Source organism: Amborella trichopoda, chromosome 1 (assembly GCF_054954075.1).
Source record: "Amborella trichopoda isolate Santa Cruz 75 chromosome 1, AtrichopodaSantaCruz75HAP2 v2.0, whole genome shotgun sequence".
Classification (NCBI taxonomy): Eukaryota; Viridiplantae; Streptophyta; class Magnoliopsida; order Amborellales; family Amborellaceae; genus Amborella; species Amborella trichopoda.
In genome coordinates, this window is record NC_142336.1 from 44,026,252 (window position 1) to 44,050,379 (window position 24,128).

General features: G+C 36.7%; 2 protein-coding genes across 3 annotated transcripts; both read right to left on the minus strand.

Annotated features, from left to right (window-relative positions):
* Positions 1-83: 83 nt before the first annotated feature.
* Positions 84-7,856, minus strand: LOC18442415 (cation/H(+) antiporter 15). Of its 2 annotated transcripts, none has more exons than XM_020672257.2 (3): positions 7,552-7,856; positions 3,330-4,334; positions 84-1,561 (listed from the first exon to the last, which is right to left on the minus strand). In XM_020672257.2, the coding sequence occupies exons 1-3, from the start codon at positions 7,756-7,758 to the stop codon at positions 374-376; spliced, it is 2,400 nt and encodes a 799-aa protein (XP_020527916.1). In that variant the 5' UTR covers positions 7,759-7,856; the 3' UTR covers positions 84-373. The 2 variants fall into 2 exon arrangements, with proteins under 2 accessions (XP_020527916.1, XP_088722857.1); XM_088866731.1 differs by having other exon boundaries at positions 3,263-4,334; positions 7,552-7,843.
* A 2,863-nt stretch (positions 7,857-10,719) lies between these two features.
* Positions 10,720-16,587, minus strand: LOC18442156 (cation/H(+) antiporter 18). Its single transcript, XM_006852380.4, has 3 exons — positions 16,065-16,587; positions 14,557-15,567; positions 10,720-12,079 (listed from the first exon to the last, which is right to left on the minus strand). The coding sequence occupies exons 1-3, from the start codon at positions 16,272-16,274 to the stop codon at positions 10,865-10,867; spliced, it is 2,436 nt and encodes an 811-aa protein (XP_006852442.3). The 5' UTR covers positions 16,275-16,587; the 3' UTR covers positions 10,720-10,864.
* Between the last annotated feature and the right edge of the window lie 7,541 nt (positions 16,588-24,128).

Genomic DNA, 24,128 nt, shown 5'->3' on the forward strand with positions numbered 1-24,128 from the left:
TCATTAGTTTTGACCCAGATCGAATCGAGAGGCAATTTTGAAAAAAATACAAAAATGCATGTTTGCCGACCTTCCTCTTAATATTTACCTATAATAACATCATTTCATGTTTTAGGTAAAAATTTCAAGTCCATACGTAAATCACTCTTTTTCGTAATTTACAAACAGTGGGTATGGAATCAATACAAAAACCCAAGCTGGTGAGAGAGCCAAGTCGCTTTTGTACGGTCTCCATGAAAGGAGTCTCTCACCTTCACAATTCCCATGAAAGAGGCGCCTCATTCACAATTCCCATGAAAGAGGCGCCTCATGGAAACTTGCCCTTACATTCTCCAAGAAACAAGAATAAATGAATCCTGTAATGGTGACTTCTCTAGAAATTGTTTACTTCTCTTCCTCTAGAGCTGACTCTAATTGCAGAAGACAGTGACCGAGCCTTGTTGATAATCAGAACTGAGCAAGTAATGGAGAATTCGGAGGAAGAGAGCAAGTCACCCACCGGCCCTAGTTCAGGGCAATCCTCCCAGCCTATGAGCCCTGCTGTGAGGCGTGATGCCCCCGGCCCTCCTCGACCCACAATGAATAATGAGTAGCTCACTGCGATCTCTCGCAGTGCTGTCACTACTTCCTCACCTGTGCGCAGTGACCTCTCGTCATAAGCTACTGTCTTTGATTTCACATATCTTTTACGACATTCACTGATGAACGCCTCATCTAACTCCATCTCGATGTCGTATCCACTGTCATCCTCGTCTTCAATATCAATTGCTTTCTCGTATTTGTCGCAGGGCACAAAGCGTATGATTGTGAAATTGATGCTCGGGTTTAAAGCCATCCTCATGCCGAAAGCCATGGCTTCGCGGTCATCCGAGCCGCCAAAAAACAGCACAGCCACGGTCATCCGGACATTGGTTGCAGTCTTGAACGTGGCCCCTCCGAGTCCTCGGTTTACTAGGATTCCGACTGAGCATGGCGCGTGATCCTGTGTCTGCCGGTTCACCTTTTGGAGGGCATGGTTGCGAATGTCCATCTTTCCGTCGACCCTTTGGAACTTGTGGAAGGGCAAGATGATGAGCGAGGTGCGCATGTCTGTTGCAGTGATGCAGATGTCCTCGTGCATGTTGAAGTAGTACGAGACGGCGGTGGTGAGGCGGATGGGGATCCCATTCGAGAGACGGTACGCACGCAACACCTCGGAGATGGCCTCAGCATCGTATGAGATGAATGTGGCCCTGGTGTCGCGGCGGTACATGAGGGGGGAGGCGGAGCGCTCGGTGTACTCAAGGAGGTGTACAGTAGAGACAGAGAGGGGTGCAATCTCGGGCTGGGCAACCCGGCATGCCTCAACGAGGTTGAGTGTGACAGGGACATCGGCCGGGCCATGAATGCAGGAGAGGATGCGTAGCAGGGCATCGGGGCTCTGCCGCTCCATGCCTGGGTGCAGATATGCAGGCATCCGCCGCCTCACCTGTCGCATGATGAGTACCACCGCCGGACCCGTAATTCCCGAAATGGACACCGCTGCCACGATGAAGATTGCGTAGGACCGTAGGTTGAACATCTATGGAGAGTGCTTTGGTGTTAGCCAGTAAAAAGAGACATTACACACTCAACTTTCCTACATTTACTTTCATGCCACCCCTGCCATTGAAAAGTGGACAACAGACAACTAAACACTAGGGCTGGCTGGCTGGCAATGGCCTGCATGGCCCACCCCAAAAAAAACAGTAGGGCTTGGGTTACAAACTATAGCTATAGGGCTGGGTTAGGCGAGTGCTAGCCCTCCTTTTTTTTTTTTTTACATTTGTTTTTTAGTGATTTATATACAAATCAATATAATATGCTTTGTTTATAAGGAAATTACATAGAAAGCCGGTCAACCTTTTTTTTTTTTTTTTTTCAAAATTACCATTTAATCTGAAGATGGAATATTCGATCTGAATTTTATATTATTATTATTAATTTTCATTAGTAGGACAGTGCTTCAAGCTTAGTGTAGTGCCTTACTAATGAAAAAATTAAAAAATTAAAATTAAAATTCGGTTTGATAAATAATTTTTAAAAAAATAAAAAAAATAAGTTCATCGACTTTTTTTATAATTTCCATTGTTTTTTGCCTGACCTGGCCCGTACGGGGATAAAGGTCTGGTGGCAGCCTGGGAGTTACCATTCGCTTATTAAAATGATGCTTGCCGTAATGTCGTCATACTGGTAACACAATTAGCTCTTGGTACTGGGGCGGTTTTCTGCATTGCTTATCCATTTTTTGTATGCGGGCTTTAATATGTGCCTGCTAACCTAAATTCGGGAACTTTTGTTCATGGCTGTGTTTCAAGACTTGGCTAAGTTTACTTAGAATTGGCGGAGTAACTCAGCCTTACTTTACTTAGAATCGGCCAAGTCTAGCTTGTTTATTATGCAAGTTGGGGTGCCCAACTAGCAGCGCAACAAAAAAACCCTTCGAATTATGCTTTTAAAAAAATATGGAAAATACCATTATTATAAGAAATGTTAAAAAATATGTAAAATACCATTATATTATTTAGAATTATGCTTTTAGATGATTTCAATGGTTTATAATATAATTTTGGAACTTTCTTATTGGTTATTTTTTGTTTTTTTTTCTGAAATATTGATGGTACAAATCAAGTTGTAATCCTTACTGCTTTTGATTTTTAATATTTTTTTTTAGTTTTTTACTATTTCTTTTGCTTTTCTAACATATTCTTGGGTTGTATATGACTCTCGACTGCATTCTGGCTTGTCCTAGTTACTCGCCTTGCCAAGGGCTAGACCCTAGCTGAGGTAAGCTTTAAAACACTGGTTAAGAGTATTATTTGGATCAAAAGAGTGATTTACATACGGACCTTCAATGTTTTTCAAAAATACGAAATGCTCTGTTTATATACAGAAATTACATAAAAGGCCGTTCAACTTCTTTATTTATTTATTTATTCAAAATTACTCTTCAGTCTAAAGACAGAATCTTGAATCCAAGTTTTATTTTTTCAAAAAGATTTTTGTTCGTATGGGAGTGCCCTACTAATACTAATGCAAAACTAAATTTTTTTTTTCAAATTCGTTTGTCCTCATATCATGGGACAGTTTTGTGAAAAAACAAAAAAAAAAAAAGAAAAAACCAAATAGGTTGACCGAACTTGGTGTTTTAGAAAAAAATTCAAGGTTGGTACGTGAATCACTCTCTCTCGGGTATCCGAGGTTAGCTGCTCCAAAGAGAAGGTGGGTAATCCCTATGGTGTACCTAGATAAGATAGGATTGTACTCTCCGCCCCAAACTGTATTGAAGTGAAATGTATGATGTGGTTTACCCCTCGGCTGGAGCAGACGTTGAAGAGGATGACGTCGGCGACGCCCCTGGTGTTGAGGAAGAATCCGAGCACCAGCGCCTCATGCAAAGGTATCTTGTATGCCGTCGCTGCCGCCACCACCGCGATCAGCTTACTCACAATCCCCATCACCACCATCACCACCACCGCCACTATCGCCCCCCCGTCCCACACCAACCTCAAGTTCGAGTACTGCCCGATGAAGCCGAAATATGTCGGCAAGATTCCCACTCGCACTGGGTAATAGAGCCTATCGGCCACCGTCAAAGCGATGCCCCTCTGCCTCGGGAACAGCACGCCGAACAAGAACGCGCTCACCATGCCGTCGTAGCCGAGAAACTCGCCCAATGCTGCTGAACCAATTGCGAGACAGATGATGATGCATAGGTGACAGTCGCTCATGCGCGCTCGCTCGGGCTCACCCGCCTTCGCCCAAAGCAGCATTGATGGTCCCACCGCGAACAGAAGCATGAGCGCGATGATGAGACCGATGAACACGGATGTGATGGTGTCGCCGATCCGGCCGTCATTCATTGACTCTGAGGTGAGGAAGGTGAGGGTTGAGAGGCACAACACATCGGTGAAGACAGAAGCGGAGAGCGCGAGCTGGCCCACCTCGGAGGTTCCGAGCTTGATCTCGGTGGCGAGGCGGTAGAGCACCGTGGATCCCCCATTGGCCATGAAGAGGGGTATGATGGCTCGAAACTCGCGTGCTGTTACGTTCGGACGGATAAGGGGGTGCAAGAACCTGGTGGCGAGTAATCCCGCCGAGCCCGAGACGAATATCCCAGCGAGCGCGATCACTGATGCCTGGCCTTTTGCGCGCAGGATAATGCCCGGGTCTAGCTCGAGCCCAACGAGGAAGCAAAAGAGCTGGCGTCCCGTGATGGAGACCATGTTCAGCACGCCGAGGCTTGTATTCGGAAACAATTCCGCCTTGAGCCAACCTATGCTGCCGAAAAGAGTAGGCCCCATAACGATCCCTCCCTAAACACGCCGGAAAAATTCGAAATTCAGGCCCTTCACACACATTTTACTCGTTTCGATCCTAGGGTAAACAAAACCTGGTTAAGCGCCTAGGTTATGCAAAGCCCTCGTTTGGTCATCTATTTGTTTAACTTGGGTTTACATTATTTAAGACGGTATGAAACGTTATCGTGCAAAATGTTTCCATTTGAAAATGGGTATTCTATGTGCTTGCTTAATTTAGGTTTACACTATTTAGGACACATTTGGCAGGTATAAAATATTTTCGTGCAAAATATTTTTATCTAAACATAGGATCATCTATCCGCCTAACTTGGGTTTACACTAGTTAGGACACATTTTGGTACGTACGAAACATTTTCATGCAAAATATTTTTATGTGAAAATTACGTTACACATATTTGGTACATGCAACAATATATATAAAAAAATTTCCCGTTATAAATTTTTTTACCAAAATTATAGAGAGAGAAACTATACAAAATTTTAAAGTGAGAAACTACTTAAAAATTTTTAGAGAGACAAACTACTTAAAAAAAAAATTTAGAAATAGAAACTATCCGAACATTTTAGGAGGGAAAACTGTCTAAAACTTTAAATTTGATATAGTTTTCTCTCCATGATAAAGTTTCTCTCTCCAGAATTTGAAATTTCATATGGTTGAAACAGAAACTATCCCAACATTTTTAAAGGGAAAACTATCTAAACTTTAAATTCGATATAGTTTTCTCTCCAAATATTTGGAAAAAGTTTCTCTCTCCAGAATTTGAAATTTATATAGTTGAAAATTTCTCTCTCTAAAAATTTGGAGATAGTTTCTATCTCAAAGTTTTTCAAGTAGTTTCTATTTCTAAAATTTGATATATTTTGACTCAGTAAACTTTAAGATACTTTTCCTCTCTAAAACTTAAATTTTGAGAACGTTTTTCTAAATTTTTTGAGATAGTTTTTCTCTCTAATTTTTCTGTTTTTTTTGGTAATTTCTCTCTCTAAATCTTGAAATAATTTCACTCTCTAAAGTTGTAAGATACTTTCTCTTTAAAACTTGAAATTTGATATAATTTCTCTCTAAAAATTTTGAGATAGTTCTCTCTCTAAAACGTTTTAAGTTGTTTCTCTCTCTAGGTTTTGATGTAGTTTCTCTCTCTAAAACTTAAAAGTTGAGATAGTGTCTCTCTCTAAAATGTTTAAGATAGTTACTCTCTAAAAAAAATTAGATAGTTTCTCCCTCTATAATTTTAAGATACTCTATCTCTCTTAAGCTTAAAATTTGAGATAATTTCCCTTTAAAAATTTTGAGATAGTTTCTCCCTAAAAATTTAGCTATTTTCTATTTCTAAAATTTTAAAAAACTTATCTCTCTAGAAATAGAAATTTAAGATAGTTTATCTCTCTAAAATTTTTGAGATAATTTCTCTTCTTAATTTTTTTTAGATAGTCTCTCTCTAAAATTTGATATAGTTTATATCTGTAAAATTTTAAGATACTTTCTCTTTCTAAAACTTGAAATTTTTAGACAGTCTCTCTCTAAAATTTGATGTAGTTTATATCTCTAAAATTTTAAGATACTTTCTCTTTCTAAAACTTGAAATTTTTAGAGTTTCTCTCGCTAAAAACTTTCAGATATTTTTCTCTATGAAATTTTAGGTAGTTTCTCTATCTAAAATTTGATATAGTTTCACTTTATAAAATTTTACAATTTTTTCTCTTTAAAAATTGAAATTTGAGATAGTTTTTCTCTCTAAAAAATTTCAGATAATTTTTCTCTCTAAAATTTGATATAGTTTCTCCCTCTAAAATTTTAAGATTTGTTTTTTCTCTAAAAGTTGAAATTTGGGATAATTTTCCTATCTAAAATTTTAAAATAGTTTCTCTCTCTAAAAATTTCATATAGTTTATCTCTCTTGATATAGTTTCTCTCTCTTAAATTTTGAGAAACTTTCTCTATCTAAAATTTAAAATTTGAGATACTTTCTCTCTCTAAAATTTTTGAGGTGGTTTCTCTCTTTAAAAATTTTCAAATAATTTCCCTCTCTAAAATTTGATTAGTTGCTCTCTTTAAAGTTTTAAGATACTTTCTCTCTAAAAATTCAAATTTGATATAGTTCTTCTTTTTAAAATTAGTTTCTCTATAAAAAAATTCAGGTAGTTTCTCTATCTATAATTTGATATATTTTATCTCTCTAAATTTTAAGAACTTTATTCGTCTAAAATTTATAATTTGATATAATTTCTCTCTTTAAATTTTTTGAAAAAGGTTATCTCTCTAATTTTTTATAAGAAATTTCTCTCTCTAAAATTTTAAGATACCTCTCTTTAAAACTTGAAATTTGATATAATTTCTCACTAAAAAAATTTTGTGATAGTTTCTGTCTCTAATTATTATTAAAAATATTTTTATTATTATTTTATTTTATTTTATTTTTAGTTTCTCGCTCTAAAATTTCATATAGCTTCTCTTTGTAAAATTAGTGAAAATTACAAGAACCCCCTATGAGTACATTTTCCATGCAACTTATCCCAACCTAATTTTTTCTGTCACTTTTTTCCCAAAATGAAGTTTTTGTAATTTTTCCTTAAAATTTTAAGATACTTTCCCTCTTTAAAACTTAAAATTCGGTTTCTCTCTCTAATTTGTGTGGATATTTTGACATAATTAATTATATTTAATAAAATGGGCAGCTTTGGTGTACAAAAATAGTATTGTCACAAGTTTTCTCTCTTTTATGCTTCTACGAAATAACGGTTTGGATATCTCAATTTTTTTGGTTTCATATACCCGGCCTCTCTTTTTTGGTTATATAAAACATGATTATGTATCCAAAAAGTTGCCAAAGGATACCTTGGGATCCAAACAACCATTAAAAATGATTATATGTTTGTTTGGATGTAGGAGTATTGCAATCCAAAAATCTTGTGAAACATACTTTTAACTACACGATTTTGCAAGATTTATTCAAAAATTAAAACCCCACACCTAGCTTTCTAGCTTTCTAGTTACCCATGACCCAACTCTCTCGCTCTCTCTAAGAAGATAATAGTTTAGTGGCACCAAGCATCAGTATCCACTGGACTCCATGATTGATTCAAATCTAATCCACGAAGGAATCCATGATTGATTCAAATTTATTTCACGAAGGATACTCACGAAGACTTCGGTCATTGAGACATGCGAATTTTACACAGCTTCAGATTTAATTTACAAAAGGATACTCACGAAGACTTCGGCCATGGACTGAGGCATGCGAAGGCGTCGGAAAACGGGGCGGAGCAACCAAATGATGGTGATCATAATGGAGGTCTGAAGGCCAAGGATCATCATCCTTTTGGGGACGTCATCCCGGTAGAGAAAACATGAGTAGTTCTGCGGTCGATATGACTTGATGACGCTGCTAATGGGCGGCGCCGGGGTCGTGTTCGCCATAGAGGTGGAGTCTAGCTTACTTGCTTCGGGTGGTGCAGAGGAGGAGGGTGGTGGCTCCGCCCGTCGCGTAAAAGGCGTTTTACTCCTGAGTTTCTGGTTTTTATGTTAAAAGTGGTGGACGCGTGAGCGATGTTTTTGCGCCAGGAATGGAGAATGACTCCACTCCTTCCTCCTACGTACCGGGTCAAATTCATTCTCCACTCCCTCCTCCTACTTACCGGGTCAAATCCGTGGAATATCTTTGGGATTTCTTTTGTCCCTCCCCCAATATATCCTCTTACTTACCCGGTCAAATCCGTGGAATATCTTTGGGCTTTCTTAAGTCCCTCCCCCAATATATAGCAGCGATTTAAGTGCCGATTTTTCAAACTAAATTATACAATAAATTTTTTCTAAGAAATAAAAATTCTAAAATTTGGGACTTGGGGGATCGTCTTTTTTATCTTAGATCTATGACGTGAGCCAGGGGATTCCGATTTGAATGCCGCTTTTTAAAACTAAATTATAGAATAAATTTTTTCTAAGAAATAGATTTTCTAAAAATTTGGGAATTGGGGGATCGTTTGTACTATCTTAGAATTTTTGTTTTTAGAAATAAGGTAACCAATTCCCAAATTTTAGAATTTTTGGTTATCTGGTAATTGAGTGATTTATATATGGACTCTAAATTTTTTTCTAAAATACAAAATATTCTAGGTAGAAATTACAAAGAAAGTTGGTAAATCTGCTTTTCCAAAATTGGTCCTCGGTCTAAGGACATCCATAGACCGAATATTTTTTAGTTGTTTCGTTAACGAAAACACTAAAAAAGAATATTAAAATTCAGACAGCATATTCTGTCATCATATTGAGGGGCAATTTTGGAATTTTTTTTAAAAAAGAGGGTTGACCCAACTTCTTTGTAATTTCTCCTTATAAAAAAAAGGGTTGATCAAGTCACACCAATAATAAAGTATTAAAAAAAAAAAACATAAAATAAAATGATGAAATTAAACCTGAAATTTTATAGGGATATTTTACGTATTCAATTTTTTTTATATATATTTTATTCATGTGCATCCACTAAGGCGCACACACCTATAAAATTTCAGATCATTATGGTTTGTAAAAAAAATATTAAAATTCAAACACTATTAGACATCTGCGACTGTGTGATAAACTTTGAACGATGATAAAGCCATAACTGAAGTACTATAGAACTTTACCTATAGACGTTTTGTAATGTTTTCCTCTATATATATATAGGAAAATCTTTCTACGTTTCCCTACAAAGTTTTATCGTCCCCTTTATCTAATCCTCTATTTTTTAATGGAGGGTTAAGATTGCCCCAATCACAACGTCATGTCTCTACACTATTTTATTTTTAATATTTTTCTATGAACTATTTTGACACCAAATTTCGGACGTCCATTCCTCTCTTAAGCTCGCACTAACAAAAAAATATAAAAAAAATATTTTCAATAAAATAAAATGATTAAAATACCCTTGAAAGTTTCAAGGGGTATTTTGATTATTATTTTTATCGATAAATTACTGTTAATATTTTTTATAAGTGTGCTTCAATTAGAAGATGACACGTACCAAATTTCATATTCAGAAAATTTGTATTAAAAAAACTAAAAATAAAATACTTTGAGACATTGGATCTAAGATCAAATGGTAAGTGACTCTCTTGATAAAAAATGGACGTTTGAATGGTGGGGGAGGATAGAACTTTTATGTTGTAGAGAGAACATAGAAATCTTTTTTATTTATATATATATATATATATATATATACTATATTATTATGTCAGAGTTGATGGATGAACACGTATCGTGAAAATAAAAAAAATCCTAATGCTAGAAAGATTGAGAGGCACACATTCCTGTTCTTTTTCTTTTTGGTAAACATTCCCTCTTTAAAGGAAAAGGGAACCAAATTCAAAAGAGCAGGGTACGTACGATTTGAAAGGGAGAGTACGCACAATTTGAATGCTTATCTTAACATATTTTATATTTGTATTTTTAAGAGAGAGTGAAAGATTAAGAGGCACGTGGAGAGAGATTATTTTAGATTTTTAGGAGTGATAATTCTAAAGATATGTATTTACCAGATATCATTTTCTAAAAAAAAATGATAAAGAGAGAATGAGGGGCACGTAGATGAATAAAATATATAACACTTTTCAAGTGACCAATCTAAAGAGATAAATTTATAAGATATCATTTATGGAGGAAGATAGAGAGGTACGTGAAGATGGAGAGAGGTTTGGAGAGTGATAAACCTAGATACATTTACGGAAGGTTATTTACTTAAAATATATAATGAGATATAAGAAAATACTGGATAAATACAATAATACACATTCCTGAATCTGGAAAATTTGAAAGTTAAATTTCTATCTTTCCTAATATTCTCCCGTTGAAAATTTCTTAAATCCTCCCCCTATCACTCTCTTATCTCTCTCCTTTTGATCTCTCCGCTAGATCTATATGTTTGAAGCAGTGGTTTAGAACCTAAAATTGGGTTATGAATTGGCCTTATGGTGCAATTTGGATTAAGATTTCGTGATCTTTTGGGATAAATAAAGTTCAAAAGATTTTTTTAAAAAAAAATTATAAAAATTAAATGAAGAGGAAATTGTTTATCTAATCCACATTGCTGATTCCTTTTTTTTTTTCAATCTAATTCAAATTATTGATTTGTCTAACATAATCATCACATACTTTCACAGAATTAGACGGTTCCCACCAAACGGACCGATTCCCGATTATGAAAATGAATAAGTCCATCCTCCTGTGCAACGCGACAATTCTTGTCCTAAGTCAATTTTTTATAGAAAAGTATATAATGAGGCCATTTATCTTGGGTAAGAAGTGATCACACTTAATCTTGACCGTTGAATGTGAAATGAGATGGTTGTATTTATTTTATTGACCAAGTTCAAATTTTTTTTTAAAAAAAGTTTCCTGAACTTTGTAACGCACCCAAAGCTAGTTGATTTCACATCGAATGATTATCCATTACAAGTAATGGTGACCTGCTTATAAATGGTTTCATTGTATACAAACTGTATTTTTATATAGCACTTATTGTGTGTATCGCTTGATCCGTTCCCTTGCCCTAAGACTTCGGTAGAGAGGCATAACCTATGGTCATGAGGGACGCCTCAATTAGTCCCCCCTTTTGCTTGGGCGGGAGCGGTAGCCGTTGCTTTACCACCAAAACCGAGCTCGTGATAGAATAGTCGGAACAGGACAATAAGTCCCCAATGGGCCCGAGCTCCGGGCACTCCTCCGACCCACTTATCATCAATTCTGTAAATCGGGACGTCCCCTGCCCCACCAGAAACAACTCAGATGATGCATCTAACTCTCGTAGGGCGTCCACTGTTTCCGCTTCTGAGCTCACCATCCTCTCCTCGTACCGCATACGGCCCGACTCTACATACCTCTGGCAAAAGTCATCCAGAAACTCCTCGTCCAGTGCCTCCACCTTCTCGTGTGGCGGGGCGGTCCCATCCGCCGTTCCACACTCCGAGAGAGTGAGTGAGGTATGGAGCCTCCCACAAATGAACCGCACCAGCCTGAAGCTGACGTTGGGATGCTCAGCCATCCTGCCGCCCAGCGCAAGGGCCTCGCGATCATCAGGTCCACCGAAGAAGAGTCCCGTGACTCGGTGCCTCTTGCCTGTGGCAGAGGCTAGCGTGGTGCCGCCGAGCCCCCTACATGCCAGCACCCCCACTGTGCAGGGGGCATGCTCTAGCACCCTACGGTTAAACGCCCTGTGCGCGGAACTTCGAACCTGCATTTTTCCATCGAGCCTTTGAAACATGTGGAAGGGGAGCACAACAATAGAAGCCTTTACATCCTCTGCACTGGTACACACATCCTGGTGCATGTTGAACATAAAGGAGATAGCGGTGGTGTGGTTCAGGGGAGTCCCCCCACCCTTCACATAGGCCTCCAACACAGCCGCTATCTCCTCCGCGTCGGCCCCAACTGGGGTGTTGCTGTTGTCATGGCGGTACTCGAGCTGGCAGGCAATTCGATCGTTGTACTCGATGAGGTGCATGGTGTAGGCTGCGAGGGGAGCAGAGGTGCTCGAGCCACGGAATGCCTCGATGTAGTTGATGGCAGTGGGCACATCGGTGGTGCCGTGTAGACATGCAAGCACCCGAAGCTCAGCGAAGAGGCCCTGCCTCTCAATGCCGGGGTGCATGTAAGGGGGGATCCCACGCCTGGCATACTGCTTCAGTGCTAACAAGGCGAAGGCCGATAGGAAGGAGCTCAGCAACGAGGCAACCGTTAGGATTGTCGCGCTCCGACGATTGACAACCTGTATGAAGCCAGAACATACTCCATGCTGTTACAAATCGAGCATCACACAAGTGCACTTACTTCTCCAAAGGGCAAATTTTCTACAGCGTCGATGGAGCACTAAAACCATCCATCAATTGGATGGCCGTTCACTGGGACTCTCAACCTTCTCAATGTTGGATGTGAATATCTACAGTTTTTTTTTTTTTTATTTAAAAAAAAAAATCGATTATTCTCTTTTTTTTTTTGGCGGAAATTTATCACAAGGTAAACTGAGAGGAAATTCATCACAAGGTAAACTGAGAGGTTATTGTAAAAGTTTCGGTCCTCTTATGTTCACTTGACATGTTTTTTTGTGTTTTGAGCAGTTTGAAGATCCAACTTTCAAATTGCTCGATCATTAGGTAGTTTGTATCTCCGAACAGTCATTTTCACCCAAAAAAACAGAAAAATGTTTAGATTTTTACTTTGCTCGACAATTAGGTAGTTTGTATCTCCAAATAGTCATTTTCACCAAAAAAAACAAAATAGGTTTAGATTTTTACTTTGAACTGGTTAAAGAAAAGAGGCGGTTTGATAGTTTCAAATTTAGAAATGGGGATAAAATGGAAACAATTCAAAATCACGAGCCTCTCTGTAAATTGTCCCATGAAACTCTTTTTAATATCGAAAATTATGCACAAAATACAAAACAAAATGTCTCGAATGTTGGTGACACATTTCATTTATTGAATGTTGTGATATATTTTCATTTATTGGATTTCACATCTAATGACTAAAAGTGATTGTGACATTCTTATACCAAACACAAAGGATCTCGTAACACCTTATTTTGAAGGCAAGGATGGAATTTGGAAACATAAAGCGTGTGCCTAATTGAAGATTTAGGATTCTAAATGTAAAGGGCAATGAAATTGACTAAGGCCCTTACAATATTATTTTTATGTTCTCTTAAAAGACAAGGTTTTTGGCTTGTTGAAGGCGTGAAGAGAAGAATCCTTCAGCAAGGAACTTAATTGGAGAGGCAGTGAGCGGGTAAGCTTTCTTAAAAAGAGGATAGAGTGAGTTTTTTCAAAATGTATTATTTGTAGAGCATAAAAACCAATGTTTAGGAATATTAAAGAAGAAAACTGGTACAGAAAATGAAAAGAGACATGACACAAGGATTTACGTGGTTTGGCAAGTTGCCTATGTCTATACGGCAGCAAAAAAATTTTCCACTAATTTATAAAATACTATACAAGCATAGAGAATAAAAAGGTTTGTCAATTTCTCTCTCAAGCCCTAAAATTGGATCCCTCTCTAGAACACACATCTAAAAGACAAGAACTAAGCTTTATGTTGATATCACACTTTTCCATATGTATTCTCTCTTTGCCAAAACTACTTTTATAAGGAGAAACATAGAGAAGATATCCACGTGAGCGCTCCTATCTCATTCCTATTTTCTAGGTTTTGAAAAGGTCTCCTATTTTCTCAATACAAAAAGGTTATTAACTACTCCCCCAAAAACGGTTATTAACTAATCCCCCAAAATAAGAATTCATATCCCATATAATAGGAGATCTAATAGGAATGCAAGATCACTTAATAACTTCTTATCCAAAAACATGGCTTCACACTAACAATATTCAATTTAAGATGGGTTCATTAGATTCACCAAGAGAACAATGGGTTTTAGGTGGATCAGCCAGAACAGAAAAAAGAAGAGTGATTTACTTACGAGCTTAATTTTTTTCTTAAAATATGAAATGCCGTGGAAATTACAAAGAAAGTTGATCCACTTATTTTTTTATTTTTTTCAAAATTGTGTCTCCGTCCGAAGTTATTCTCGGACCGAATTCTAATTTATTATTTATTATGATTTTTTAGATTTTCATTAATAGGGAATTACACTAAAGTTTGAAGCTCCTCTACTAATGAGAAAACTAAAAAATATAATAAATCAAAATTTGGACCGAGGATTCTAGCCTCACAATGAAGGGCGATCTTGGAAAGAATAAAAAAAGGCAGGTGACTGACTTCTTTGCATTTTCTGCTATAAACGAAGCATTTTTTGTATTTTAGAAAGAAATTTTTTTTTTTGGATCTGTGTGTAAATCACTCAAAAAAGAATAAACATGATGACAAAGGTCGGTAAGGGGGTGTCCTAGCTATGTTGGGGCCATGCCGAGCCAAAAAAGAAAAGAAAAGAGAGAGGGTCAGCTGAGCCGAACCAAGTCAGCATTGGCCCTAGCCCTAGCCTAGCCCAGCCCTTAGCCCTACGTTTTTAGCCCTTAGCCGTACGTTTTTTGCTTTTCTCCCAAGTCTGGTTTGAAAAATTGCAACAGCCATGACATTCTTGAGCTGCTACAATGAATAAAATGCGTGTTATTTACATGTAACCAGCATTTTATACTCCCTGTCATGCAACTGATGAGGGATGAGAAGATGCAATTTTGTAGCGTAATGCTGGTTATGATTAGAATTTCCGAAAGCTTCTGCAAATTTACTCACATGCAAGGTGCTGTCATAGATGATGATGAGGAGCAGGTCCGGGAAGCCTTTGATGGACAAGAGGAAGGCTGTCATGAGGCTCTCATGCAGCGGCGCCTTGAACACCAATCCCATGCTCAGTGAGGTTGCGACCTTCCCTGCAATAGCCAAGCCCGCGACGAGCAACATGCTCAAGCCTGCAGCCGGCTGCCTCAATTCGTCGGGCTTCAACAATAGGCTTATAAGGAAACAATACATGGGAAATGCGACAGACCGAACCGGGTAATACAATTGGTCAAGGAGCGCCGGAGCCACTCGTGTGTTCCTGGGGATGAACATCCCGAGCAACACACTGCACATCATTGGGGGGTAGCCTACCAGTGCAGCAAGCTGCGCTAGCGAGGTGACCATTGCTAGCACCACGCACAACGTAGTGTCGCTTATATGGATTCTCTGTTTTCTGTTGCGCCCCACCATCCAGTGAATGCCAGGCCCCATCAAGTAGGCGCATACCAGAGGATAGCTCAATGCCAGCAATGGTTCCATGAAGAAACCATGAGCCTGCAACCTGGCTACTGCCGGCTCTAGTGATGCAAGAGCGAGTAGCGTGAGGCACACCACGTCGTTCAACAGGGCAGTGGAAACCCCAAGTTGCCCCACCTTGGTGATTGCCAGCTTGAGCTCAGTGGCATGGCGTGCCTGCGTTGTGGACCCTGTGTTGGCTATGAAGAAGACCATAAGGCTACGGAAACTGCTGAGGGTTGAGTTGGGGGCGATAAGAAGCTGAAGGGGGTCGGTCACATAAGGAATCATGCCGCAGGCGATGCACCACCCCACTAGCACAAGCGAGCGGGCGTGCCAGCTGCTGCTCGTTACGAGGGAGATGTCCATCTCTAGCCCCGCCATGAAGGCGTAAACCTCCCTAGCTGTCCAAGCAAAGCCTTGCAGTGCAGTGATTCCTGTGGGTGAGAACAGCAATGCCTTAAGCCATGGGATGCTGCCTAGCGCGGATGGCCCCAGTAATAATCCCGTCTGCATGTGTAAAAGCCTTTTGTTAAGACTCGGGTTTAGATCAAAATTCATCTTTAATAAGTTTTGGCAAGCTGAACCATTGTGTTTGAACCAACTATTTCAAATTTGTTGAATGGTTGGGACTTTAATTATTTATTTTTTAAGATGTCCAAAATATTTTGATTACTTCTTTCTACCTTTACTTTTTGAAATTCTGTCCCATTACTGATCAAAATTGAATTGGTGTTGGTTGTGGTAGGTCTCATTCTACTAACACTGCTACCAATGGCTAGAAATCTTAACATCAGGGAACCCACCATCCGCAATACACACACCAAAAGCTAAAGAAAAATATTTAAAATTAAAAGGCTGGTGAAATCTCATGAGAAATTAACAATTATACATCCATTATGATTTTAAAATTTGCAAGAAAACAAGGACAAACCCCTGAGCCTTAAAATTTCAAAGGAAAAAAAGAAAAAAAAGAATGTTATCAGTAACTAGAATCTTTGTCTTACCGTGATCTCAGCGAAGTACTCCGGTATGTAAAAGAACCTGAGGATTGAACGCAAGACAGGGACGACAGAGAGGAGGACGCTCGCCTGGAAGAAGAGGAAGAAGAGCTGCTGTGCCGTCCCGTGGGAAACAATACCAGAAAGAATGTTCTTGTCCTCGGTGCAATTGAGAATGGAGGGTGGTATGAAATGTGGTATCGTAGGGCTTGCCATATTGTCCTAGAGCTTTTGTCGTCGTTAAACCGCCGGAAACCAGAGCCCAGCCAATCCACATGCCATGGCCACCCTCTGAAACTTGGGGGGGGGTTAAGAATGTTGGACAGAATGAGGGCAAGGCCTATTTACCAACTTCTATATTTGGCAGTGATCGGTATGTTTTCCAGTTTAATTCAAAGAAACACCATTCTTATTTAAAGAAACACCTCACCAGAGAGACAGCCGAACCAGCATTTCTTATTCAAATTGGGTTGGGATTTTCTAACTGATTACTGATAATAGTAAAAGTTCTTCATGACTCTGAGGGTGCAAGAGCCCGCTGACCCACCAACGTCCAGATTACCAACGTGGACGTAAAAAACTCACAAGGTTTATATGGTGTAGAATTTTTTTTTTTTTGAAAAATCACATTTTAAATATCAAGTTTATATATATATATATATATTTATTCATGAGTATCTTAACCTAGAATCCCTAAAGTTTTAGATTAAAAATCCATTTCTAAGATGGTTTAAGTAGGGGCTTGCATATGTATAATATGAGTTGGCTGACTCATAAAACTGCATCCTTCAAATATTCTTACACGAGATTTTAGGGAAACAACTTCTGTGGACTAGCAAAAACGCACTGCTCTACGCATGTTTTTTAGGAGCATGAGGTACATAAATAAGTATTTTTAGGAGCATGAGGTATATAAATAAGTATAATCAAAAGAAGGAAAATTGTTTGATGCGGCTTAGACCGCATTTTTATATATGCAGCCTAAAAGGTGTAAAACATCTATCTTAAAGGTGGATGCAAGTAGGTGTTCCATTTGAAAGCAATGGAAACTAATGGTCCATATGTTTTCTTACTAGAAGTTTTATTTCAAGTTTTTCAAATTTATTTATTTATTCATATTCATGATCTCCATGTTAGAGATTACATGTCTTTAAAACTAAGTCGTAAAATTCATCTCAAAAATAAATTTATTAAGAGGTCAGCATTTTTACATATACGGGCTGGGCCGCAGAGAAACCCTGTCCTGAAAAAAAATTCTAAAAGCACGTAAAAAATCAAATATTATGTTTCTCAAAATGGGATCTCAAAATGTTGGTGTTTAGAATGGAAAAAGTATACAGTGCTACCACTTACGTTTGGTACAAGGTGATTACAATTAATCTTGCCCATGAGATATGAATTGGGTGGCTCTCAAACTTCAAAATAAATTTTTTCAAATTTATTACATACCCAAATTATTAGATTTCACATCGGATGGTTATGAATAATTGTGACCTCCTTGTATCAAAGGTAAATGGTCTCATTGTATATATTCCCTAATGTCAAGTTTCCCACACTGAGATATCTAGATATTTCATCACACTCATATTACCTACACCCAAATTTATCCACATCCCATAATCTTAGACATGTATTATATAGAGAATATATATTTATATAATATGTGATTGCAATTGAAATCATTGCACAATTTAAAGTGTTTAATATTGGTAGGGTAGAAATTAAATTAAAAGAAAAAATAAAAATAAAGTGAAGCCCTCAATTTCAAAAAAAAATAAAAATAAAACCCCTCATTATATAAAAACAAAAAGCATATGCACAAATCTTAAAAAAACCTTGAAAAATATAAAAACGTTGTTAAAAAAAATTTAAAACTCAAGTATAAGAGTGAAACACATGAAACTAAATACAATAAGAAAATATTTACAAACCCTAAAAGAGTACCTATTGAATTATTGAATGAGTCTAATCTTTTTTTTTTTCTTCTTTAACACATGAAACTAAATACCTTTCTTTACAATAAGAAAATATTTACAAACCCTAAACGAGTACCTATTGAATTATTGAATGAGTCTAATCTTTTCTTCTTCTTCTTTTTTTTTTTTCTTTTTAATTATAAGCTTTGCTAATTAGCGGATGAAAAGTTTCATTCCCTAATTTCATAAAAGAAACATGCATGTAATATTTCAACAACCTTACATAACCTAAACTAGGGCACGATTAAAACAAAATAAGGAAATATTTGGTTATTTTTTTGTTTTAACCTGTAAATACAATCATAAATGAAATAAATTAAATTAAAAGATACAAAAAGAAAAAGGAAAATAAAAAATCACTTGCAAATGTAAAAATAAAAAAAAACAAAATAAATTATGAGCGACAAAACATGATTTATATAGTCCTTTATTTGTGTTCTTCCTTGCTGACTTTCGGGTAATGATTAAAGGCTCTCTGACATTTTTGAATTTTGAAAATCCAAAATTCATCTGAGAATTACATTTATGGATTTTAAAAATTCAAAAATTGCAAAAGAAAAGAAATAATGTCCCAACAATTATATTTGACCCAAAAAAAAAAAAAAGGGTGCGGTTTGTATAGAGTCAAGGCTCAAAACAATCAAATTAAAGCCCACCTTTGAATAGTGTCGATAAATGTTATTTCAATATTGGAAATATTTTTGATAGCTTTAAAATATATTTTTATCTTTAATTATAAAATTTTAAATTTCAAAAATAATGTAGATTGAGCAGATCTATGAAATTTAGAAAATCTTGAAAACTGATCATCCTAAAATGCATTACAAAATGCATGATTTTCAAAACTTGAAATACATTTTTTTCTCATGTCCATGCATCTTGATGTAGAGATGATTAATTTAAGGATCTTTAGGCATCAAAAGAACCTCTTCTAGTGAAATTTGTGAGGTAGGCTCTAATGTGATTGTTTAGACCTACGCTCTATGTAAACTTTTTTTCAAAAAATAAAGTCGGAACATTTTCAGATTTTAAAAATTAAAACTTCGGATTTTAAAAATCCAAAATCCAAAACTTTTGGATTTTCAAATAAAAAATTGAATTTTAGCTTCGCTGAACATTTTCGGTTTTAAAAAATTCTTTTAAATTAAATATTGGGATTTTCAGAATAAAAAAATTTAATTTTCCAGTTGGATCATGTATTTTTTGTTAAATTTAGATATAGAAAATCCGGAAATCTTGTTAGGGAAAAAATGAAAAGCCTCAACTACCCTTCAAGATCTAGAAATCCACAAATAAAACTTGCATAGATCCAAGCAGTTCGGAAACCACAAAAAAAAAACTTGATAATGACGTAACAACGATAAATTGTAGGTAAATTTTACATAATGTCATTGTATTTTTGTATAAATTTTACAATTAATTTGGGCTGTCTCAGACGGTTCGTTATCTATTTAGAGGGAAACTGCATCGAAGGAGAGAAAAAATCTTATACAGCAGTATGAAAGAGAATTCAAAAACCATACTGTCCACGTTATTGTACATACAAAAAAAACGAAAGCAAAAAAAAGATGATTAGCCATTTTATCTTACGTGGAACTTGAAGAATGACCCGAGGCTTTGGCAGTAACATTGTTAAATTTTATGATGAGGTTTCTGACTCTATTCTCACTAAAAAAAATAAAGGCCAACTCTCGAGCTTTACCATTTTACTAACCTTTTATATATAAATTTTATTGGCCCCACTTCTCACTAAAAAGAATAAGGGCCAAATCCCGAGCTTGACCATTTTACTTACCTTTTTTATATAAATTTTACTTGCCTTATTTCTTTTGCTCTTTTTTTTTTTTTTAATACAAATTTTATTAGCCCCGCTTTGATAGGCCAAGGCCTCCTTGTCCCAATCCGAGCTTGGCTGGCCCACAGGAGAACTAGGCCGGGCCTAGACCAGGCCTCTCCCAACACTACTCACTGAAATAGCTATCAAGGCTATACGGTCAATTAACAACCATGTGTGATCTCTACGCATGGTCTCGTGCCCAAAATTGAAAACTAATAATATTGAGCATTTAAAGCCCTAATCTGATCCGATGATTCAAAGTCAACTTTTGGGAAATGATTTGTTCCAGATGCAAATCAGTTTCATTCTTTTTAAATTGATCTTAAGCATTGGTGAAGATGATATTTGAATTCTCAAATAAAAATAGTCCGCATATATGTTTAGGTGGGGGAACGAACATGTGTTTGGAACCACACCACCAAATCTTTCCCCTATCAATAAAATTTTGACCTTCCACGAATATTTATCTTTCTTTGGTAGTGCCAAAAAAGAAATAGATAATGGTGATACTGCTATTTGGACCAATCTGGGGCTGCCAATGGGTCCGTCGGCAAATCCGGGTCGGCCCACCCAAAAAAAATAGGGCATGGGCAAAAAATCGTGGCCCATGGGCTAGGCTAGGCTTAGTGCCGGCTCAATTCCATGGCCCGGCCATTTTTTTTTTCTTCAATAGTTTTTTGTCGACCTGGGCTGGCCCTATGGGAACACCGACCTGGCCAGCGCTATCAACGTTCACATTATTCCCATCCCCAAGATTGGGTAGAAATCAAGAACATAACTGCAATTCCACCTACATGGGTGCCTATAGAATTATACAGGCGCACATAGCCATCCCCTAAATAATATGCATATAGATAACTTTTAAATTGGGAAATTTGGTAAAAAACATACATATAACAAATCACTAGCAACCTGGAAAAATGCATTGGTTCGTCCCTACTCATGCGCGTCCTATTCAAAAAATTATTCTTATAGATGAATGAATTTTGGATTTAAAATGTCAAAATGCAATAATCTCAACCAAGGTAAAAAATATGGAAAAAAAAAAAACATATCATTTTATTCTAAAACGACATGGATGGAAGTATTGAGAAAAAGATATGGCGACATATTGTCTTACTGAGCGTATGACCTTTGATAGAGTAGAATGAAAGCAAGATTCTTATAGCTAACTGTAAATAATTGGGATAAAGCTTGGATAATGACAATGATGATGATGATGATAATCACGTTGGTCAAGATTATCAAGTTGTAAATTTCAAATACGAAATCCATCTCTAAGATTGGATTCTGGAAGGAGAATATAAACAAATAGGTGCATCAATCGACACATCAAAATCCATCCAACTAGTATTACGATAGAATAACTAGTTTTAAACACAGTCTCTGAAACTCACAAGTATTTTCAAGGGAAAATTACATAAAAAGAAACTCCAATATGTACTTTCTAGGCATCTTCCCCCAATGCTTTTGATGCTACACTATTAACCTCAACACAATTTTTCTTTGCAACCACCACCCAAATAAAAAAGTAAATTTTTTTACTAAAATACCCCAACTCCCCACGAGTTTTAACCCATGATTCCAAAATATCAAGTTCTGTCGGTCCGATACGTTGATATTTTAATCCAAAAAAACCTACTTAAAGCCAGGCCATTCTAGATTTGGCTGGACAGAGGAAAATTACATTAAAAAGTGAAAAAAAATGACATCTTCAGCTCTTGTTTGGAGCCCATTTGACTCAAAAACCGTTAAAACAGGATTTGCTCATTCCTAGGTTTCATAATTCTAGGAAATTTTAATTCTATTTTTTTTTCATAAATGTTGTTCTAAGAGAATTAGATAAAACCTAGGTTATCTATAAAACCTTGGTTTTGGCGATTTCTTTCCCTACGAGTTGTAGTATGTTTCCTGTCATTTTCCATACCTATTTGAATCCTCCTCTTGAATTTCAAATTGTAATTGTAAATAAATTTTTAATTTAAATCCTTATTATGTGATTTTATTTGTCTTCTTTATAAAGATCCAATTATTGTCAATAAAAACAATGGCTTCTTTTCTTTGAAGATCAAAATTTATCTTGTTAATACAAAAGAAAGTAAAGATAATCAAAGTATTTCTAAGTATCCACTAAAATACATTTATGGAAATGTATTTCCAAATATCCAAACGGCCCTTTAGTATTTTAATGTATCACTCTCTTGAGAAGATCAGTTGGCCATGGATTCTAGGCCATCTTTTGCAAGCTATAGACAAGATGGGTACTCGTCATTTGATGGAATTTTGGTGATAGATCGTAATAGCAGCTCACCACGTAGGAGAGAAGAGATCAAGGCCTGCTTCGTTGTGTTCGTCATCTTTCATTTACATCAAGCCCTTGTTTGTATTTTAAAATTGGAGCTGTTGTATGTATTCTGTTGGGTTCTCTATATTTCTTTCCGGATAATGTTTTCATAAGAAAAAACTTCATCATGTGATTAGGTGTGGGAGTTTTTTCATGTTAATTTATTATAGTGTATTTTTTTTATATTAATTGGGAACCAGTTGGTGCGAAAATACTCTCACACCTAATCACATGGGGGAGTTTTTTCACATGAAAATACTTCCCGAAAAGTATTTTTACGTATACCAAACGTGCCTTCATTTGGGGCTCTCATATGTAGTTTAAAGCCAGGCCATTCTAGATTTTACCATGGCCTACGAACTAGCAATTGCAAACACTTACTATAAAAAGTGAGATAAACATTTAATAACTTATAAAAGTTACATAAAAGCCATATAACCTCTTCTTAGTTAAGAAGATAGATCGACCAACATCATGTAAAGATTATAAGGTTATCTCATGAGAGAGTTTGACTACATAAAATATGCTTGTAGTTATAGACCTATTTAGGGATAAATTAGTTAAAGAAGGAAAATGGAACTCTGAACATGAAGTCAATGTTATGTAGAATGAGATGGTTGATTGTAGTAAGAAAATGACAAAAAAAGTTTTAAGAGAATCTAGAGGAAAAATAAATCCCAACAAGGAAAGTTGGTAGTAGAATGATGAGGTTCAAAATGCCATTAGCGAAAAAAGATAATGTTAGAAAACTTAGCAATGTAATAAAAATAATCAAAACTTAGAAAAATATAAAAATGCTACGGAAAATGCAAAACAAATAGTAAATAAAGCTAAAATTTAAAGTATATGATTGGCAATACAATAAACCGAGAACAAAGAAAAGTGAAAAATATGTCTTCAAATTAGCAAAAATGAGAGAGAAAAAATGTAGGGATTTGGATCATATTAAATGCATTAAGAGTGAGGATCAAAGGGTCTTGCTGAAAGATGAAGAGGTCAACAAAAGGTGGAGAATTTATTTTAAAAAATTATTAAATGATAAATACAATAGAAACATAGTCGTCGAAGGAACTGTTGGCATAAACGAGGGTAGACGTCATAGATACATTCGTAGGATTAGGATATCAAAAGTGAAAGAAGTTTTGAAGAGGATGAAGATATACAAGGCTTTAAGACCAGATAGTATTATGATAGAGGTTTGAAAATGCGTAGGGGAGATTAGCATTGACTGATTGATCAAATTGCACAATGAAAAGATGAATGTTTGTCGCTTATTTGCATCCGCACATAGAGCATCATTTGAATATGGACAAGCCTCATTTTTGTAGATGATCCACTGTCAAGACCCTCTGGTGTAAAGACAACTAGCTAAAGACCTGATTTTTCGAAGGGATGAAAGTCATCCATGCATTGGATGGGGCTACAACCAGCTGAGGGGGGTTATGGGATGATAGGGAGACGAAGTAGCAAAAAGGTACCGTGAAAATGCCTGATGGGTTGGGTGCCCAAATGATTTTATCTTCCTCCATAGGTGGGAGGAAGATGTTTTACACCAGAGCTTAAAGTTGAAAGAAGGAATACAACTCTTAATCTCGAAGGGGACGTCTGAAAATGAGTGTCCAAGATCTAGGCTAGTTCGACAAGGGAAAATACTAAAAGATTGTGGCAGATGCGTATAGTAAGTAGGAGACTACAGGGCCTCTACTACAAACCTTGAAGCTTTTCAATTAGTGTGGGTGTACATAAAAGATAGGGATCGACTGAAAACCTCAGAAACACTGACAAAGAGGAAAGGGGAGAGGGGGTCTCCTCGCCTAAGTCCTCTGGAGGACGGGAAAAAACCTTTAGGTAAATTGTTAAGCAAGATGGAAAACTGGGCACTGGAAATTCAACCCCTAACCCAAGACCTCCAT

Bases quoted from the DNA above. Each gene is read 5' to 3' on its own strand.
- LOC18442415 (XM_020672257.2), bottom strand. From the start codon at position 7,758: ATGGCGAACACGACCCCGGCGCCGCCCATTAGCAGCGTCATCAAGTCA. The intron at 4,335-7,551 runs GTGAGTATCCTT...CGGCGTGTTTAG, and splicing joins AGTCCATGGCCGAAGTCTTC to GGAGGGATCGTTATGGGGCC. The intron at 1,562-3,329 runs GTAAACCACATC...CACTCTCCATAG, and splicing joins ACGTCTGCTCCAGCCGAGGG to ATGTTCAACCTACGGTCCTA.
- LOC18442156 (XM_006852380.4), bottom strand. From the start codon at position 16,274: ATGGCAAGCCCTACGATACCACATTTCATACCACCCTCCATTCTCAAT. The intron at 15,568-16,064 runs GTAAGACAAAGA...TTACACATGCAG, and splicing joins AGTACTTCGCTGAGATCACG to ACGGGATTATTACTGGGGCC. The intron at 12,080-14,556 runs GTGAGTAAATTT...GGCTTCATACAG, and splicing joins TCTATGACAGCACCTTGCAT to GTTGTCAATCGTCGGAGCGC.